This window comes from Lagopus muta, chromosome 4 (genome assembly GCF_023343835.1).
Source record: "Lagopus muta isolate bLagMut1 chromosome 4, bLagMut1 primary, whole genome shotgun sequence".
In the NCBI taxonomy this organism is placed as follows: domain Eukaryota; kingdom Metazoa; phylum Chordata; class Aves; order Galliformes; family Phasianidae; genus Lagopus; species Lagopus muta.
This window is the reverse complement of record NC_064436.1, coordinates 11,673,291-11,693,408: the sequence shown is the minus strand read 5'-3', so window position 1 is coordinate 11,693,408 and position 20,118 is coordinate 11,673,291. Positions and strand designations below refer to the sequence as shown.

At 40.3% G+C, this 20,118-nt stretch overlaps 2 protein-coding genes across 10 annotated transcripts in view; one reads left to right on the top strand and one right to left on the bottom strand.

Annotated features, from left to right (window-relative positions):
• Positions 1-674: 674 nt before the first annotated feature.
• On the bottom strand, positions 675-15,155 carry ABCE1 (ATP binding cassette subfamily E member 1). Its single transcript, XM_048942050.1, has 18 exons — positions 15,029-15,155; positions 10,596-10,757; positions 9,992-10,077; positions 9,079-9,176; positions 8,591-8,708; positions 6,915-7,052; positions 6,695-6,764; positions 5,583-5,679; positions 4,722-4,811; positions 4,286-4,407; positions 3,875-4,096; positions 3,354-3,413; positions 3,213-3,271; positions 2,931-3,041; positions 2,708-2,850; positions 2,491-2,613; positions 1,441-1,552; positions 675-1,198 (listed from the first exon to the last, which is right to left on the bottom strand). Exons 2-18 carry the CDS (start codon positions 10,699-10,701, stop codon positions 1,151-1,153), a joined length of 1,803 nt encoding a protein of 600 aa, XP_048798007.1. The 5' UTR covers positions 10,702-10,757; positions 15,029-15,155; the 3' UTR covers positions 675-1,150.
• Positions 15,156-15,210: 55 nt separating this feature from the next.
• The window catches only part of ANAPC10 (anaphase promoting complex subunit 10), a 156,949-nt gene continuing 152,041 nt past the window's right edge, over positions 15,211-20,118 (top strand). For 5 of the 9 annotated variants that reach the window (XM_048942069.1, XM_048942068.1, XM_048942063.1 and 2 more), the window contains exons 1-4: positions 15,301-15,554; positions 16,843-16,959; positions 17,935-18,025; positions 18,766-18,886. In XM_048942069.1, coding sequence (XP_048798026.1) covers positions 15,491-15,554; positions 16,843-16,959; positions 17,935-18,025; positions 18,766-18,886 — 393 coding nt within the window. In that variant the 5' untranslated portion in view covers positions 15,301-15,490. The other 4 variants (XM_048942065.1, XM_048942066.1, XM_048942067.1 and 1 more) reach the window with 4 other exon arrangements.

Below are 20,118 nucleotides of genomic sequence, written 5' to 3'. Positions count from 1 at the left end.
CTTTGATGTTTTGTAATCCAGTCAGGATTTCAAGTTGAACTGAGTCCTGGGGGCTGTAGCCACTGAGTTCATTATAGTGCTATTCAAACTGAGCAACAAGGTATGCTCTGTTGTGTGCTTAAAAGCTGAAGCCGTACTTTGCTCAGCTTCTTAAACCTGATAAATCTGAGGTACGCTCTGCCAACGTATGAGCTGCCCTACCCTCTTACATAAAATTCCTGCTTTGTCACAAGCTTCCACACACACGTTCTCTTCAGCTCCACGTAGCTGGACTGCAGTACAGTCGAGGAACGTTCTGCTGCCATCAGTACTTTGGAAGCATTTTATTACTTAGAAAACCTGCTTCTTCCTCTACCGCATAGCGTGTAAAGCAAAGCAGCTGGGACATGAAGCCAGCCACAGATCTTCCTTCACTTGTGCAAGTTTAAGTTACAGAAGCTTGACAGAATTTTAGTGTTTTCCTTGAGACTTTATTTGATTATTCTCTTGTACCTAGGCCTGATAGCATACAGGTTGAGGACTCAAAGATGTAATGGTGTCCTTGTTTACACTCTTATAGGTGGCTGGTACTCCATCTTTTGTTTCTTTTTGTAATGTGAAAAAGGTGTGCGTGCCATCCTATAACCACACAGACACTGCTCCATCAGAACTTGTGCACCGTATCACAGAAGAGCTGTAAGTTTGGATGATATTTATTTATGAAACCCTCATACAGAGAGATTCAGCTTTTTTAAAATAAGAGGATCTTCTGTATCTTGACGTTTTTGGTTAGTCTCCATCTTGTACACAAAAGCTTCAATGATTTTATAAAATTCGGAAGTCCGGTAAGCACCTGGTGTGCAAGTAGAATAGATGGAATGGGAAACCTCCTGGTCATTTTGAGAAAACCGGAGCCTTGTTTGCACAATTTCAAGATGGTTTGGAATTAAAACACTGGAAATAGGGCTGCGTCACCAAAATATAGAAAGTGGCAGTTTTAGTCAGACTAGATTTTACCCTGCTATTGGTCTCAGATGTTACACGCAGCACAGGTTTAAGCTCCAAAAAAACCAAAGTGTTCTAAAACCCAATTGGGCCTTCTTATCCATCAATATTTGTTTTGTATATGCATTTCTATGGGCCAGTTACAAAAGATGCTCAGATTCAATATTTAGTCATCCAAGAAAAAGTAGTTTCCACTCTTCTTTTGTTCCACATCCTGGGGAAGAGAAAAAAGGTCAGTGTTACTGAAAGTAGCCTTTGGCAGACTTGGAACATAGCTGAAATTAAAACCAGTTAGCTCAATTCCTTCTTACTTTACTTATTACTCTTAATACTCATCCCAGGTATTGTTTTCCAGCACAGCAAGACTTGCATGCTAGCCTTCATTCTGCTCCTTAATTTAAATCCCAGATTTACATGGAACAGTCATGGCTTCATCGCTCTCAAGGTGCTTCTTACCTTGATTGAATTGAGTTTGTTTATTCTTGGTCTGTAGTTGTTAGGATCTCTTCTGAAAGTGATTTCAAGTTGGGATAAAAACTTATTCATTCCAGCCAGGAGAGTCTGAGGACTGTTAAGAGAGGTGAGTGGTAGAGATGGTGCATAATTTCCAGCTAAGCTATCAGATGTCCCATGCTTGTGCTGGCAGCTATGCCAGACTACAGAAAGCTTTAATTTCCAGCCTGAGCTCAGTCAGGTCCAGTAACACAACCGAGAGCAGGTATTTGGTGTACATATGCCATAGTTTCAGTAACTCAGCAAGTCAGTAGAAGGCTCCTTGCTGCCTATGCATTCTTCTTACTATTATTTATATAATTCCAAGCAAGTTGGCACATAAATAATTTAGGTATTGAAAAGAAAAGTTGCAAGAAAAAATCATAACATGATGCTGAGAAGTAATTAGGCGCTTGGGTGGGTTGTTTTTTATAATTCAGACTAACATGGTCATCAAAAACAGGCAAACTAGCACATATGAAGACCAATGTGTTTACTGCAGCTAGCTCCTATTAACTACTTCCAAATTACAGTGCTCTACAAGCATGATTTCCAATACGGTTATTGTTCAAAGTTTCCATGGTTTATATGAAATTATTTATTTATTGGAACAGAAGTAGAGAGATCCAAAAAGGACAGCTTTATACTTGAACATGTGAAAACCACAGATGCTACGTTGCTGTCAAAACTTGCACTTCCCACAGTATTTACATAGGTGCCAAAACCAGCCCTAGTTCACAGCTTTCTTTTAATGCATCTGGAAGTTTATTTTCCTTTAGCATACTCTGCTAACAGCCCTTTCTTCATCCCTCCCCACTGATGCCGCCTACTCATCCTCCTGGGACTACAGTTCAACTCCTGTGCAGTAGACTAAGGCTAGAATAAAAAAGCTAGAGCAGCTCCTGACTTAATTTCCACAGGCAAGGATACTTCACCTCTTTTTTTTTTTCAATTGACAAACAATTAATTTCTATGCTGTCATCTTGAATCTTGCTTACCCAACGAACCTCTTACCTGTTTGCAACTGTGTTCTTGGAAGGAACACCATCAAAAACAATCACCCGATCAGCAAGATATGTAGCCATGATAAAGTCATGTTCTACCACAAAAGCTGTTTTTTTAGCATGGAGAATGAAACTGAAATACAAACAGAACGGAGAGAGATGTGAATTTAAACTTACTGTAGAACTACTGGAAGTGTTAAGCATTTTCCCCACTGCCTTCACTTTACCGTTTCATGACTCTAGCAGCCATCAGACGTTGTTCAGAGTCCAAATATGCTGAAGGTTCATCAATTAGGTAGACATCTGCAGGTTTACCAAGACAAAGAGCTAACGCAACGCGCTGCAGCTCACCCCCGGACAACGTCTGAACCTAGTAAGGGGAGGAGAAAAGTGAGCCACATTGCTCCTTTAATGCTGAAAAATTACAATATTCTCTCAGGCCATCAATACCTCTTGGTCAATGATGTTTTCTATTTGAAGAGGTTTCATTACATCAGTTACAAACTGGGGATGGGTATAGGCATCTCTTATCTTCTCATGCAGTAGCTGACGAACACTTCCCTATCAAAAGAAAAGTTCTGCCATTCAGTTTTATGTGTCCTGCTACAAGAAAATAATTTAAAACAAAATGCTCTTTTAATTCTATTCTAGGCATCAACAATTTCTACTTGTATACTAACAACGTGCTTTTTGCAGCAAACACAACACTTAATAAATCAGAGTTAAACATACTGTAGATTTAGGGCTGATCTTCTGTGGCTTGTAGCTGACGTTTAGAATTGGGACCTCACCTACAAAAAGATAAAGTTTACCATAAAAACAAGAGCCTTCCCCATGTCTTAAACACAGTACTTAGTTGAAACTAAGTAGTACCTCCTTCATCAGGTGTAAGTCTTCCTGCAAGCATTCGGATAAATGTAGTTTTGCCAGTTCCTAAAATAAGATACAGGTTACCAATATTTCAGACTTATTTATTAAGACGGACTGGAAGTAAAATCAGTGATACAAAATAAAGACTGGGTAAAGAACACGTTTTAAAATGAAACTGCTGAGTATTCCTACGTTTACTTCAAAAAAACAGTTTTTGCTATTGGTTTTCAAATCAAAAAGACATTTAAAGCTACAGCAGTGTAGATGCATGGCTAAGCTTGCCAGCTCAATAATCATCCTGCCCGTTTGAGTCCTTAAAATGGGATAACAAAATCACGGTATTCTTAACATTCAAGTAACTTCAAGTTCCCACTCTTTATAGAGCAAGCTCATGGCACATCTTTACTAGGAAATGAGCGTTCAACTTGACTTAAAAACATTCATTTCACAGCCTGGCCCTGATTCCAGAAAGGTTTTAGGGGCAAAGGGTTGTTGGAATCATTTCTAACAAGAATTCCACTTACCATTTTCCCCTAACATCACCATGATTTCAGAATCTGTAAATTCTCCAGCTACTATGGATAGTTCAAATTCTCCCATCTTTTTTTTCATTCCTGGATATTTGTACATACACATCTTTTTAACCTCTTCTTCATTTGCTGTTTCAGCCACTTTAAATACCAGAGATGCATCTCGAAACCTCAGATTTTCAGTGGGAACGTAGCCATCTAAAAAGATGTTTATGCCTACGAAGAGAGAAAGGGAATTAAAAATGCCTAACAGAAAAAAAGGAACTTCTGTACAGAACAGTAATTTTTTAGTTGCCAAAAAATTACATAACAGAAGGAATACACATTCACAGTACTTTCTTAGAATATTCTTTCTTCCACGGGATTTTTTTGTAGGTTTAAGAAATAAGAAAAGGCAAGAATTACCTTCTCTTACGCTGAAAGGCATAGTGACGACACCGTAAGCGCTTGGCACACCATACAGGCAGCAGATAAAGTCAGAGAGATAATCTAACACACTTAGATCATGCTCTACAACAATAATGTACCTGAAAAAAAGCAGTCAAGAGTTTTATATTTCAACCCCAAACACACTTGTGTGGTGTTGCATACACACAAGCTATCAATATTTTCACGTACTTAGTACAAAATGTTCCCCCATGCTGCAGTATTACCTACAGAAACTACAGGACATCTCCAAGGTGCAAAAATAAGATATTCCTGGCTTGGAACATTTTAAACATCTATTAATGTACCGCCCTGAGAAGTTTGCACTTGGAGGGAGATGGACTGACTTCTTCCAAAAGCTCTGTGCAGTTGACTACTATTACAGACTAGAGCAACACTTCACAGTTACACTTACCTGTCAGGGTTGATCAGGGATCTAATAGTAATGGCAGCTTTCAAGCGCTGCTTGACATCCAGGTAGCTCGAAGGCTCATCAAACATGAAGCTAACCCCAAAAGAAAGAGTAAGATTTTAGAGAAGGTAAGCTTTCAACATATTCAAATCTAACACCAGCATTTCAACCATAAACACACAGAAATAAAAATTTACATTACTTCTATTGGTGGAGAGTAAAAGTGAAAATTGTTTACTGACACTTTCCTTAAATCTTTGGTTAGTATAACATGAAATTGTTAAGGCTCTGAAAAAGGTATGTTACAACAAGTCACCAATCCGTTAGGAATTTCATGCACTCAGTTTTGATTCATTTTAAATGTAACAGCAAGTGCAAATCCCCCAACTGTAGGAGATTGGAAGAAAAACGTAATCTCCCCACAGATCAAATCAAAACAACAACAAAATAAAAGCCAGAAAATGCAGTCTTATGATCTTGCTTTCTTGATCCAAGGAGTCAAGAGACAGCACAGACTGCATACAGCCTGTATTTCCTGGCTGCAATACAGAGGAAGAGGGAAACAAGTTCCCAAAAGTGGGGAAGGATCTCATTTCTGTCCATTTGTTACTCAAAGATGATTGAGGTACGCTGACAAACAGCTACCTCTCTGAAATTAGATATTTCTGGTCGGACAAATTAAAAACAAAACAAAAAACATTCTACAAATGAAAGAAAAACAGATCCAAGGTACCAAATTGGCCAAAGCGTAAAAAATCAATCAATCTTTTGCTCAAATATTTCTTGCAAAACATAAACATTAAAGGACCGCACTGTAAGACAGGTTAGTAGAAGCAGTGTGTAATAGAAGTAAATTAAACATACATATCAGCCTTCTGAATGCAAACAACTGCACAAGCAAATCTCTGAAGCTCTCCTCCTGAAAGGTCCTCAACATTCCTTTCTTTCAGATGGGTTAAGTCTGCAAATAAGAGTCTAATTTTAGATATGTTACACCAAACAATTCATAGGCTGATTACCTACGCAAACATGTATAATCACAGCGGACATCCTACATGGGGGAAAAAAACAGAAGTGAAGTAAGTAAGTTCATACAGAATCATCGTAACGCTATGCAGAGGAGTCACAGCAACAATAGCTCACTGGTTTGTATGGCTGCTTCCTAACAGGTATAAAGATCACGTTCCTGTCTGCTTTTCCCCCGTGTTTTAACTGAACATTTCTGTCTCTAAGAAGAAAGCAAATACCATTTTTACAATCACGTCCTGTGAGACTTCATTGACAAGTTCTTATTTGCAGGACAATCCAGTCCTCCAAACATTGCAGTGAATGGGTAAAGCCAGTTGTTTTCTTGTCACAGACCACACTTCTGGTGGTACAACTTAGCCCACCTTCACTACCCAGGTCTACCAAAAAGAATCTTGATCTTAGCTTTGCAACGCCTAACTTAACACCTCAATTTAATTGACAACTGTATTCAAAACATGTACAAAAATTATTGGGGCTGGACTATGCAGATGTTCCTATTCGTTATTCTCAGAAACCAGTATATTACTTCCATTAGAATTACTTACACACAGCTCTCTGAATAAGAATTTTTACATGCTTGCATAGTATTTTCTACATGCAATGCTTCTCACCATAGGAGATGCTAGGATTTTGATTGAGTTCTAAGTAAGCAACAACAGCAGATGGCAACTGAAATTTTTCCACTTTTAAAATAAACATGTTCTACCATGAAAGAGAAACTGCATTTGATTCTGTTAATTAGAACGTGTCAATTAGTTTTCCTTTGATACTAACAAGTATTTCTGGCATTGGTTCAGGCAGTACATAAAGCAAGACCTGAGCTTTCTGCCAAAGTACTTTTACATTTTAGATTTAAAAAAAAAAAAAAGATGATAGAATTTAAACCATTTCATCTGCAGCAACTTATTTTTTTCCGGGATAAATACTGATTTTGCAAACTTACTTACCAAGCTGCTGACATACAACAGTTTGTGTCTTAGTTTCATCCTTTCTGTCCAGAATTGATCCCACCGTTCCCTAAAAAGTAAGCAGTACAGATAACCCAACAGTGCTATATCAAGATTAACTGTTGCAGACAGTAGTGAGTTTTTCACTTCAACAAAACCTTTAAAAAGAAGCATATCAGGAGAAGCTCCTAATTTTCCATCAAGTAGTGACATTCCTTACCTTCGCAGCTTTAGGGATCTGGTCCACGTACTGAGGCTTAATGATAGCCTTTAGGTCATCTTCCAGGATCTTGGTGAAATAATTTTGTAATTCAGAACCTCGGAAATAAGTCAAAATTTCTTGCCAGTCAGGTGGGTCCTGTGACAAAATTAAAGCCCATTTTTATTTAAGACATTTCTGATGGTGTATTTTAGGTTACCACCTGATTTTAAAGTGCCAACCAACACGGCAAATGGAATTTGCCTGCAAGATTGAAAGAAACAAAACAAGACCTGGATAAAAGCTAGTCCCTTAATTGTTTTGTTGCCTCTACAAAGTTGTGTTAAGAACAAAACAAGCCAACTGCAAAATGGAGAAGAGTTGAGATTTATTTTCGTTTAAGGCGCACTGCCAGTAGCTCTCTCAAGAAAAGCACCTCACATTTGCACCTGGACAATTAAGATGTGTGAGTGAAACTACATCACAGGGCAAAATGATGCTGTGGGTTACTGTAAAGGAACGTATTTGCTAGCTGACACAGCTCATCCGAAGGAAAGGGGCTAGACTGATAAAATCAACTCGTGCAGAAGATGCAATAAAAACTGGTCATCTTCTCTGCTTACAGACAATGTTTCCAAGGAAAGAAGAGGAAAAAGGAAAAAGCAAGAAAAACCCAACACCTCCAATAGTAAACAAAACAAAACTATTCAGTGCAATCACCCAAAGGAAAAAACTCAACCTGAACAGTATAATTTTGCACAGCGTTGCTACTTTCAGTGATGCCAAATTAATTATTTTGATGGTTAACACAGTACAGAAACAGAGTAGCACAACTGTATTTCCAAGCCAAGCAAAAACACGCAGAGGAAATGCTTCCTAAATTTTAGAGCAGAAGCAGCGTGTAAGATTCAATTCATACCACATGTTTCTGTGGTCTTAATGATTTGGCTCTTCAATGGAAAGTCTGATTCTGGAAGCATGACAATTCAATGAAGTACATTCAAAGAGTCAAAATTTTGCTATTTCTGCAAGCTACCACCTGAAACAAGAAGTCCACAAAATAATATAAACCAAACTTAAAGATGGGAGACAACAGCTGGAAGGTTGTTACTTCTTTGTAGTTTCACGTGGCAGCCATAAAATGGATGATTAATTAAAATGATATTCTTTCACATAACGAAACAGACGAATAGAGGTTCAACAGACATCACAAGGTGATGCGAAGGTGGGAAAGTGTTAACTGAAATACTGGCTGATAAGAAGAAGAGACACAGTAGTGACTGCCTTTTCTGTAATAATTTTTGGTCTTTTGGTGTAGTGTTAGTTAAACAAAGTCTTGTAAATTATTTTCCTGGCTGGCTGCTTTTGGCAACGTGAACAAACTAAGGATTTTCAGAACACAGTATTGAAGTGTACAGTTGGAAACGTCCTCATCAACAATTAACAACAACCACATTTTTTGTAATAAGAAGTCTTTAAAAGAATCAAAGACAGAATAAAGAAAATAAAGAATACTTGGTGCTGTGATAAACATCCTTCTACTATTGTTTCTGGGTGGAGTTAGATCCTGTGGCTGTAAAGAGGTAAAGCTTCACTGTCTTTCCAAATTCTACCCTATTCCTACACAGGAACATCTGCTGAAATTGCATAACAACAGCTATCTATAATGCCAACTCTATTTTATTGCTGATACATACATCATATTTTCCAAGATTTGGCTTCTGCTTTCCTGCTAGAATTTTCAAGGCAGTTGATTTTCCAATACCATTGGTTCCAACCAAACCCAGGACTTCACCTGGACGAGGGATAGGCAACCTGCATGCGACATCGATAACTTTGGGTTAATTGATTTAATCCTGTCACATACCAAGATTTGGAAGTCAAGTAAATGCTACAAACCTGTTTTCAGACTCGCTGATTATTTAAACCTACACTGTCAATCTGTCAATACATGATGGAGCAAAAATTAAGAACAGTGTGGTTTTTAATCAGGAACATTTGTTCTGTAAAATAAGCACTCACTGTAATTTCACTACAGTATTTTTAAATAAGAAAAACAGTCATTAGCATCCAACAATGAAGCTACGGAGCCAATAACCATGAACAGCTGGCTGTGAACTCCTAGTTTAGACTAACAGAATCTTGAGAAGTTTTGTCTTCTACACTGATCTGCAATATAAAATACCTGTGAAGTTTGAAGGCATTGGCACAGTATCTGTGTGTTGTTTCTTTCTCCAGGTTGCTCGGTAAGTTAACAATTGACAAGGCTCCAAAAGGACATTTCTGTAATTTAAACATATTTATGTATTGTATTACTTGTGCACACAAACAGTTTAATAACACAATTCTTATTTTTGGTACTGCACAACTGTGTGCTTTTTTTTTTTTTCCTTTCAAAAAAGAACTTTCAGAAAAAGAAGACTGGCTACATTGCACCAGTTAAAGATTTCTCACTTCTCAGTAAAATACACCAAACCATTTACAGGCTACGTCAGTGACTTTTTAAACTCAGCACTTTAATGACTGGAATTTACAGACTTTTATATTACAGTCAGGAATTGGACTCGATGATCCCTGTGAGTCCACTCCAACTTGGGATATTCTGTCAGAAAGCTACTTCACTGTTGTTTAGTCAACTTAGTCCAAAGAAAGACTACAGCACGCTTTTCAAATTAAAGCAGCAATGCAGACTGTCAGTCAGTGACAGAAGTTAAACAGCATATATGTGATAGCTCTCTTATAAAAGAGCTTGTTTGGCGTCTACTGTTACAAAAACAACCCACCAAGACACACAACAGGAAAAAAAGAAAAAACACCACCAAAACACAAGAAAACCACTACCAAAACCACCAGCCAACCAGCCAAACTCCCAACCACCCCAAAACGACATTATAAACAAAATGATACAACCTACATCCCCAACCCCACCAGTTCAGTAACCTACCACAGTACTTCACTTCATTTTAACAACAACAGTTGACAAGGTCTGATTACTCAGGGAAACAAAAATACTTTGTGAAGTTAGTATCTGCATAGTAATATAGTGTAATTTTAGCATAATAATATTATCGCTTTATATAAAGCAGATAAACTTTTACCTTGATGCAAATCCCACAACCAATACAAAGTGTTTCAGAGATCCATGCTATTTTGCTCTGTGGTGCGACTTCTATGCAAAGTTTTCCTGGTGACAAAGAGTAACATTAGCTCAAGAAAGTTTCTGACGTATCCTATTTCTTGCTAGTACTACTAAATTCCAAAGAACACGCAGTCAAGTACTTGGAAGAAATTCTTCATGGTGAGGGTGGTGAGGCACTGGATGAGGTTGCCCTGAGAAGCTGTGGATCACCCATCCCTGGAAGTGCTCACAGCCAGGCTGGAAGGGGCCCTGGGCAACCTAGTCGAGCTGGAGGTGTCCCCGCTCATGGCAAGGGTTGGAAGTCAATGATTTCCAAGATCCCTTCCAACCCAAGCTATTCAATGACATGATCCTACCAAGAGCCACAGCAGCTTTATATCATTTGAAGGCCTCAAAATTGGCATTACTGCTATGAACTGCTCACGCTTTCAAAGATGAATGTTCAACTTTAATAGTCTTCATAAAACAAAGAACAAAACACCCAACACCCTGGCTCATTCTCACTGAACGTTACTTCAAACTTCCCAGAGTGCTTAAATACTTTGTTAAGATGCATCTCTTACCCATTCGAACCACAGGACAACTCTTCTTGCATTCCTGACGGCATTTCTTTGGCTTACACTTGTCATGGTTGACAATAGCAATTCTTGTTAATTTGTCTGCCATCATGCACGGTTGATGGCTGCACGCATTCACCAATTATGAGGGCAATCTGTCTTCCAGATCTTAAAGAAAAAAAAGCAAAAAAAAAAGAGAACAATTACTGACAGCACAGGGAAGAGAGTACAGATGTCAAGTTATTACTAGCAGGATTCAGAGAGGAAAAAAGCAAACTGTATTTTTTTCCCTCTGTTAAAAACAGACAACAATCAGGGCAAATACACTCAGATACCAGTGGAAAGGATACTGATGTAACGGCTTAGGTTCTAAAATCTGTTTTTCCATCCCTCTCCAATTTCTCAACTGTAAAATAAAATTGCAAATGCATTTGCTTCCTAGAAAAGCATATAATAGCAAGAACTAAATATAATGTGCTTTGTGTCAGCAGCTTGACGACTAACTGTAAGGGAGTCCTGACATACTTCTCATTTCCACGCAACCTGCACAGTCCTTCCAAGAAAAGGAGTTCAGTATTTCTTATGAAAAGAACTGTCCTCTATTGGATGTCCAGTTTATCTTTGTCTCTCCAAACTAAAGCTTTGCAGGCTATTTGCTACATATGGCTTTTATATAATGAAAAGTTGTGAGTTTCAGCCTCCTGAAGAAATCAAGAATAAAACAGCTACATGGCATATTTATTACTTTTAACCCTATTCACTAAGAGCTTCCCTGTGAACCTCAGTTAGAAAGAACCCTACAGACACTCTTAATATGAAAGAAGGGAAGAGACTGGCACCTTATGCGAAGCAGAGGTAAGAAATCAAGATGTTATCGAATCTTTAAGTGCTTTATTACCATGAATATTTTCAGTGCTGCCTTTCAGAAGTCATAGCCTTACTCCTGCTTTGAATTCCTGAAGTATTTTAATGGCTAAAGATGCTCTCATCCAATACAAAGGAACACAACCGTTTAGTCACGTCCCCAACCTTCTTGTGGCCGTTGCTTATTTATAATATTTTAACTTCTTTTTAAGAGCCAAAAAGTAAATCTTAATGACATCACTGATGTTATTAACGACCGAATGTTTAAAAAAATAGTAAGACTCACTCCATAGTCCAGTGGCTGATATATTCATTGTCGGCATGGAACAAAGGGTTTGCAATTCTAATTTTAATACATTTTTCTTACACCAGAGAACAAGAAACATGAAGTTTATTACTAAAAACTCTACTGATGTTTGGCAATTTTCCAGGTAAGTGACAGAATGGATTTTGCCTGTGTTTCAATGAACACAAAGATACCTTCTTCAAGAATATATTATACTGCTTTTTAATGAAAGTTCTGTAGTCTGCAAGGTGCAGAGTGCCCAGAGAAGAAACACTCTCTACAACTTCCCAAAGGAAATGCCTCACCTGGGTGAGTCCTTCTTCCAAAAAAGCCTGTGTGGCTCAGGACTATGAGCAGGCAGACCACACTGTCTACCTTCGGGCAGGGCTTTCCTTTCTAGTCACCTTATCTCTAACAATGCATACAGCTATTTCCACAGGTTATAAGAGCAAGCTCCAGCAGACAAAGCACTGTAGCTCAGGAGCTTGCTTTCCCTGCCCAACCTCCCTAACTTGTGGTAGATGTTTGTGTCTGGGCAATACAGATTAGCAGGCCAGACAGACTCACTGCACTTTCCACCTTTCCAGTCTGGTGCTTAGCTTCAATTTAGCAACAGAGGAGGAAAAGGGAGCGGGTCCCTCTAAAAGACTACACCAAAACGGCTTCAAACACTTAGTTTATGCATTTACTTCAACAAGCTTTCCCCGTGATTTTTCACACAGAGGGTGGTGACGCAGTGGAACAGGTTGCACAAGGAGGCTGTGGATGCCCCATCCCTGGAGGCACTCAAGGCCAGGCTGGATGTGGCTCTTGGCAGCCTGGTCTGCTGGTTGGTGAGCCTGCACCCAGCAGGGGGTTTCAAACTGATGATCATTGTGGCCCTTTTCAACCCAGGCCATTCTATGATTCTACGACTCTAATCTCGGTGGGAAAATTACACTGAAGCCTGAACAGTCAGCCATTGCTGAATCAGACCTTGGTTCTTAAGTAACACAACAGCCTCGCAATTCTTTTTCTTCTAATGCCACTTATATGTGAAAACAACCACCTGCAGTGAAGAGTTTTGAATTGCCTCAAAGTCAGAGAGGTAAGTGCACCAAGCATTTAAAGATTACAGGGGGTGGGAGAGAGAACTACACAGCCAGTATGGAGATGTGGGATGAGGCGTTCCTGCTCCCATCTACACCATGAAGCACCCGTTTATTCAAAACTCTATGGTGATATTACACCATTTTCAGAAAAGGGTATTTGTCACTTCCACAACATCTCCAGGACTGCCCTGATGTCTACAGTGACTGCTACCCACAAGAGAGAAAAAAAGATAATTCTCCTCAGAACTGCTAGTTTAGAGCAGAATAAATAGGTGTCCAAAGCCAGACTGAACTCTGGTTGCACACTCACATGCCGTTACCTCAGTAGAGTTTAGTTTAATGCATTGAACAGGACTGTCTGATTTCAAGGTGCAAAGAGTGAACTCTTAAAACACAAGTCAGCAACAAATACGGGATGCGTATGGTAGAGCGCAGCACAGCATTAATTGCTAGGTACAGTCAGCAGGAGAAACTGGTATTCAGAAGCACTTAAGCTCAGATCTGTATTTCTGCTTTCCAAATCAAGAACAGAACAGAAGACAGAGCACAAAAACATTTGTCTACCACTAACTATAGAGTGGTTATTTTGGATCAGCAAATTTTGGCAGAACTATGGACTGAAGGTGCAGGTGAAAGAATGAGGAACAGTAACAGTTACTAAGCAGAAAGTTTTCAACACCTTGCCAGTATTATTTATTGAAGCCACATGCTGCAAACTAAGTCCAGTTGTATCACTTACCAGAAAAGTGTCTAAAACTAAGACACATAAAAATGTTATCACAAGCATTTCAAGTCAATGTTCTTATGATTTTTGATAGATCATTATTTATTTCTTCTGTCACAGGCATTACTCATAATAGAACTGTCACGTTAGAATGACAGAGAAGGATTTGTAATCGCTTGGAATTACGCAGAACATACAAGCACTAATAAAAGTTACACGTGAAGACTGAAAGATAGCTAGAGTTGATTCAATTAAATGCTACGAAGGAGAGATCCGTGTTCAGAATTGAGTCATACTTCAGTTACTTTGCAAAAGAAAAACAGTTAATATTTTTAACAAATTAGATTGCATCACGTGTAAACTAAACACAGTGGAAAGAAATGAGGATGAGAAGCATTCACACTTTCCTCTGCAAGTAATAAGCCTCAAGAATTCTTTCCACTGCCAACGGATCACATTCAGTGACTCCACAAGAAGAAAAAGTTAGTTAGAATGCCCCAAGTGACTTTATATTAAACACAAAGAGTCTGCATGTACCGGATCACTACGTTTGTTAGTGTGAAAGCAGAAGCAGTGGGAAATGGCACAAGTACCACCAAGGTACACTATGAATTACAAGCCAGCCTATGCTTTGGGTTTTGATGTTTTAGAAACTGAGCTGACGCTGTACAAGAGGTTTAATAAGCCCCAAACCTGATGACTGTACTTAACTCATCACACCGCTCACAAGGCACGAATATGAAAATGAACACAACGTGAACACGAGAAGCGTCTGGTCAAACGCACTGACGCAGCACAGCGAGTGGGTGTGCTCAGCTCTGCTGAGCCGTGGTCATTATCTCTCCATCTTTCATATTCTCCTTCAACGTGAAGCAAAAGGCACAAACCCAGCAACTGCCATCAGCACACAGGAAAATTACAGAAGGTGTCGTTCCTTTTTTTTTTGAGCATGGCAGAGAGCAAGTGCTGCCGCGGCATCGGAGAAATGCCCTCTTCGCTTTTGATTTTTACTTGCGACTTGCGAGGAGCAGCCTAACCCTTTTACCTCGTCAACATGGCAATCGAGTCATCGCTACCTTAAACTAGTCTCGATCTCTCTGCCACGCAAGCAGGCAGCCGTACACCGGGTGAACTTCCTGACGTTAAGCCCGGCTGTCTCCCCTAGCAGCGTCAGCCCCGCCGCCCAGCCCTCCCTCCTTCCCCCGGACGGCTTTTTCGGCCCGGCTCAGCCGCGGGGCTGCGCACGGATCCGCATCGCCGTGCCGCACGGCGCGCTCCCTCAGAAAGTGGCCGCAGCGCGGGGGTCCGAACCCGCATCGCGACCGGACTGGGGGCCGCGGTGCCACAGGAAGGGGCCGCGGCCGGGCCCGGCGCCGAAAGCCGAGCCATCGGCACGGGGAGGGGGCCGCGCCGCTTCCCCGAGATCCGCACGGACCCGCGGACCCGCTCTCCCGTCTCTCCACGGCCCGCTTACCGAGAAACGGGGCCCGCCTTCCGGACCGGGCTCAGCGGCCGCCTCAGCTGCCGAGCGCGGTCCGGCACAACGTGCTCCCGCCGCCACCCGGCCAAGATGGCCGCCTCCCCTGCAGGGCGGGGCCTGCGCCGCGCACCATAGAGAGGAAAGGAAAGACGGGAATGGGGCAGGGACAGAGCGGCGCCTGCGGGAGGGAAGAGGCGGGGCGGGGCTGCGCCCGTTGATGGCGTCATCACCGAGTGACGCCGGCAGGAGCGGCGCCTGACGTAAGTGGAGTGCCCGCGCTCCCGGTTGTAAGGAAGCCCGGCTCCCTCAGCTCCGTCCTTGTGCGGGCCGCGCGCTCCGCGCGCGCCGCTGGCCGAACGCGGACACCTGTTTCCCGCCCCCGTATTTAAGCCGCTTGGCGCGTGCGCGGCCGTTAAACGGTCGGAGTCGGCCCGCTGCTGAGGGAGACGGCCCCGTATGCCGTCTTTCGCTCCTGTCTGTTCCTGCGGTGCTGAGGTTCAGGTGCGGTTGCGGCTCCTCGGTAGGGTTTTTCCGTTTGGGGGCCGCGTGGCCGCTTGACGGGGCGTTTTTTGGGGTGTGCGGGCGTGTGTGTGGGCTGCGGTGGAGCCAGCTGCGCGTGGCTGTCGGTATTGCGGTCTCTCCTCTGAATCAGTTACAAAGTGAAGCAAACAAGAAAAACCTTGAAACTGTCTTAACTGTATACAAAAAGAAAAACAAGGTGGGGGAGAAGAAGGGCTAGTAGCAAATCCCTGGTACAAACAAATATGTACTACAGAACTCAGATCTCTAGTGTCCCACAGAAGTTGTAAGCTTTGCGGTTAGTCTTACATAGCTAATGCTGGCTTTCTTGCTGACCTGCGTTAGCTCTGCAGTGACCCAGCTCTGCACTCTGTGGGCACTGAAGGAATCCAGTGTCCCATTCAGTGTTTAGCTGGGTACTGAGAGACTTTTCCTTGACTTCATTTTTCTTATGAGCAAAGGATTAGAATTTGAGTCTTCTTCCATGACTTCTCAGTACTTTATGTTTGATCCTAGACTTCTATTGTGATTGCTTGCATGGAGGGGATATATTTGGAATCTTTTTTCTTTTTTTTTTTTTTTTTTAGTATATGCAAGGCTTCTGTGGCATTTTGCTGGAGGTAGTAAAGGTGCTCTGTATGACATGGAGAATAGCATCTGGTCTTCTGTGTATGGCAGTAGTGGAGGGGTGAAAGTAAATGCGAGTACTTGAGCAGTGCAACTCACAGCTCAGTGATTGCAGGTAAAAAGGGAAGTTGCTGGGAATTGTCTCTGGATGCGTGTGGCAATAATGAACCTCTACTAAATTAAGGACTACATGATTTGTTTAAACTATCCCTTCCTGTTTTGAAGAAGTATCGTTGGGAGGATGGACTTGCTCTGATTTCTGCATGTGCAGAATAAGATGTCTTCCCTTCCCCGCTTCCATTTAAGTGAAGTTGTAGTGCTAACATTTAACTCAACAAGGCTTATTTTCATTTCTTTAAAAAAAAAAAAACCACAACAGCAGCAAAAAAAACCCCACGCCTGAAACTAGCTCAGTAGGCATGAAAAGAGTGAAGTAAATAAAATACCTTGTGAGTGTTTTCGGTGCACGTCAACTTGAGGTGCATATTTTTGCATCTGTGTGGAACTGTATGTATTAGTGTGATATGTCTACAGTAGTCTTTAGAGTGCATCATTTATATGAATGTGAGGTCACAGGGTTAATGCTTTATTTGAACAAACGTCATCCTTATGTTTTTTTTTATCACTGTGAAAATGTAGCTAACTTTATTTTTTTTAATTAGAAATGACTACCCCAAACAAGACACCGCCTGGTGCTGATCCAAAGCAGTTAGAGAGGACGGGTACTGTAAGAGAAATAGGCTCACAAGCAGTTTGGTCACTTTCTTCTTGTAAACCAGGTAAAAATCACAAAAATTGATGTAAGGATTAAATATAAATATTGCGATTTAGTTAAACATTGTATTTTTCATGAATAATTGCCACTTATAAAACCAGATCTGATTTATGGGGAAGTGTCACTGTAAGTAATTTTGGTCTAGTTCATACTTAAGGCATTTGGAAGTTATAACTGTATCCTCTACAAATCTGATAATCCATGTTCTTTTCACTCAGAGTGATTAAGTTGCTATTCCAGGAATATCTGTTGGGAACTGATTCTATTATTTTCCTGCACCCTGGAGTCAATGGTTACGTTGTTGTAATGTTGTGCTCCGGCTGGAACCTGTTGGTCTGGTATCCTTGGAGAAAAATACTTTATTACTCAGTTACTTCACTAGAATAAAGGGGTTTTTTATTGCAGGTAGAACTTAGACTGCTAAATGTGAACTCTAACTTGTGTGAGCAATTGTTAAAATGACGTGATGAGTAGAAGGATAATGAAAGAAGGAAAAAACTGTTTTTTTATTTAAATGTTACAGCATTAGCTTACAAAAATATCTCAAGAAGCAACTTGTAAAGAAAATATGACTTCTGCTAAAATTTTCTAGTAATGGAATGGTGTCTTAGTGATTTTCATTTAGTTCAGTGGTTTGGTTATAGAATATGTAGACACATGGAAGTGTTAAGCATTTTTCTTGCATTTGTTATGAATTAGTTCCTACCATTTGGAATTGGACAACATGTTGAATGATTAAAAATCCTGCAGACCTCAATAGGAGATAACGTGAGGGCACTCTAGTACTGAGCTTTTGTTGGCAGACTCTTGTTGTAGTTGTGTCACGAGTACAAATTGAGTATTTGGAAATATTTCCTTAAAGCTGAGAATACATCTGTCAATTCGTAACTGCTGTAAAAACAAACAAACAAACAAAAAATACTGTGATGTAGGCATCACAATAACAATGTTCAAGACTGTCATGTTCTCTTCGTCTTAGGATTTGGGGTGGATCAGTTACGAGATGATAATCTGGAAACGTACTGGCAGTCGGATGGATCGCAGCCTCATTTGGTGAACATCCAATTTAGGTAATTAAAATGTCTCCTTATGACTTAGACCATTTTGTGTAACTTCGTGTTGATGTCTGTTTGCCAGGACTGGAGTTGTGGAAGTGCAGGGGCTCCTGAAGTAATCCTGTATGACCTAACGGGCAAAGGGCCAGTTAAAAAGCACTTACAGAGATGAGTATTTGAAATGATGTTATGGCTGTTAAATTCCTAAATGAGCAACAAAAAGGAATTGTTAGGAGTAGGCCATTTGTAGCAATTTCACATTTACCTATGTAAGGTCACATTAGAGTCTTAATTTTTCCTGTCATTGAGTGTAATTCAAAGGGTAGTTGTCTGCTTTTAAAGCAGTCCTGCATTTACCGATGACCTGAAAAACCTTTTATTTTTCTATTTTGCTGTGATTGAGAAGATTGGCTTTAGGATGTTTTCAGTTTTCTAACCAAACTCTTAAGATGCAGAGTCGCATTTTGTTATAGTAGTAGAGCCCATGTTTGGTAAACCAACCATATGTTTCATCACATAGAAGCACCCATTTGACATCTTGCCTTTTTGTTGTAATTTTTTGTATTGTGAGCTTTATGAAGATAGACAACAGATACCGGTGCAGTTCTAGTGTGTGTGCTACTCCATGTGCTAACACCTGTTGCTTTACAGTAAGGTTCTTATTTATCTGTAGACCCTCATACTGTGTTGTAGCATCGGACTCTTCATGAGTGTCTTTCTTTGGGATGCTTACACACTTCTGCTGTTTCTTGCAGACGAAAAACAACAGTGAAGACATTATGTATCTATGCAGACTACAAGTCTGATGAAAGCTACACTCCAAGCAAAATTTCTGTCAGAGTGGGAAATAATTTTCATAATCTCCAGGAAATCCGGGTAGGTCAATAATATTTTGTCCTTCACCTTGAAATAGCCCCCTTTTCTTAGTGCATTTGATGTGACAAAAATGTTGTTTGTGGTAATGTGTCATTGTTCTTGGAGTGGTGAAGTGTCTGGATTAGTTTCAGTATTTGCTTTTATTTATTTTTTTTTTTTTTAAGTTATTTGGGTTGCTCTTTCAGATTTTGATTACCAGCATGGTTGTAACAGCTTTGCTATATGGATCCTGTAATGGATGATAGAATGGGGTTTTCAGAACAGAACTGTTTACAATTGGTAGATATGAAGCATCTGAAAACCCTATGCATGATATACACAAAAAAGAAGAGTTAAAAAAAAAAAAAGCAAGAATTTCCAAATTTAGGCTTTAGAAGGAGGGAAGAGAAGAAAGAAAACAGTCATAATGTAAATGATTTTTGTGAAAGGATTACTGGACTATTGAGTCTTGTCTGGGGTCAGAATTTAAACCTATGAACTTCGGTTATGGCTCTGTATGTCACAAGTGTTGTGTGTATGGCATGTGATAATTATAGTGGGCAGTCATTCAGCACTCAGACGGATACATTATTTTAGGCTGGGTGCTTTGATGACCAGTGTGACTTCCACTTCCATAGCTGTGATATTTGGTGCTTGTCATTTTCAATAGGACGTATTAGAAGAATGCAACAATTGAACCAGTGTTGTTTATGATGGCACCTTTAGCCAGAGTGAACTTTCTTTGGAAGAAGCACTGTGGTGGGATTTGAGATGCTTGAACTACTTAGTTTTGTTTATGTACTGGCTTTTGGTAAACAGCAGAAGTAGCTGTTACCCTTGTAGTAGTTTGCTAGGTAAACTAGTTGAGTTACTCGTGAGTTGGTACATTGGAAAATTATTCATTATGGTAACCTCATTTTCCAGCTTCCTCATCTTTGGTCCTCAGCTGCTATTGGGTTGCATGTTGGGAAGGTTTATCTTAAGTCCCTTACGTGCCAGATATCACGATAAGAGAAGGATGAGCGGTGACTGGAAAAGAAATGTTTTTATAGTGCTCTGAAGTTGCACTTTGATGCTTTTTATTGCTTCCCTTCCGTTTTTCTATCTTAGTTCTACTCAAACTTTTCTTGTTTGAATGTTGTAGATATGGAGGAGGGGGTAGGAAGCTTAGTAAACGTGTGTGCTTGTGCTATGCTATGTTCCACTCTGGATTTTTTTTTTTTTTAAACTGAGATTAGTTGTCCAAAACTTTG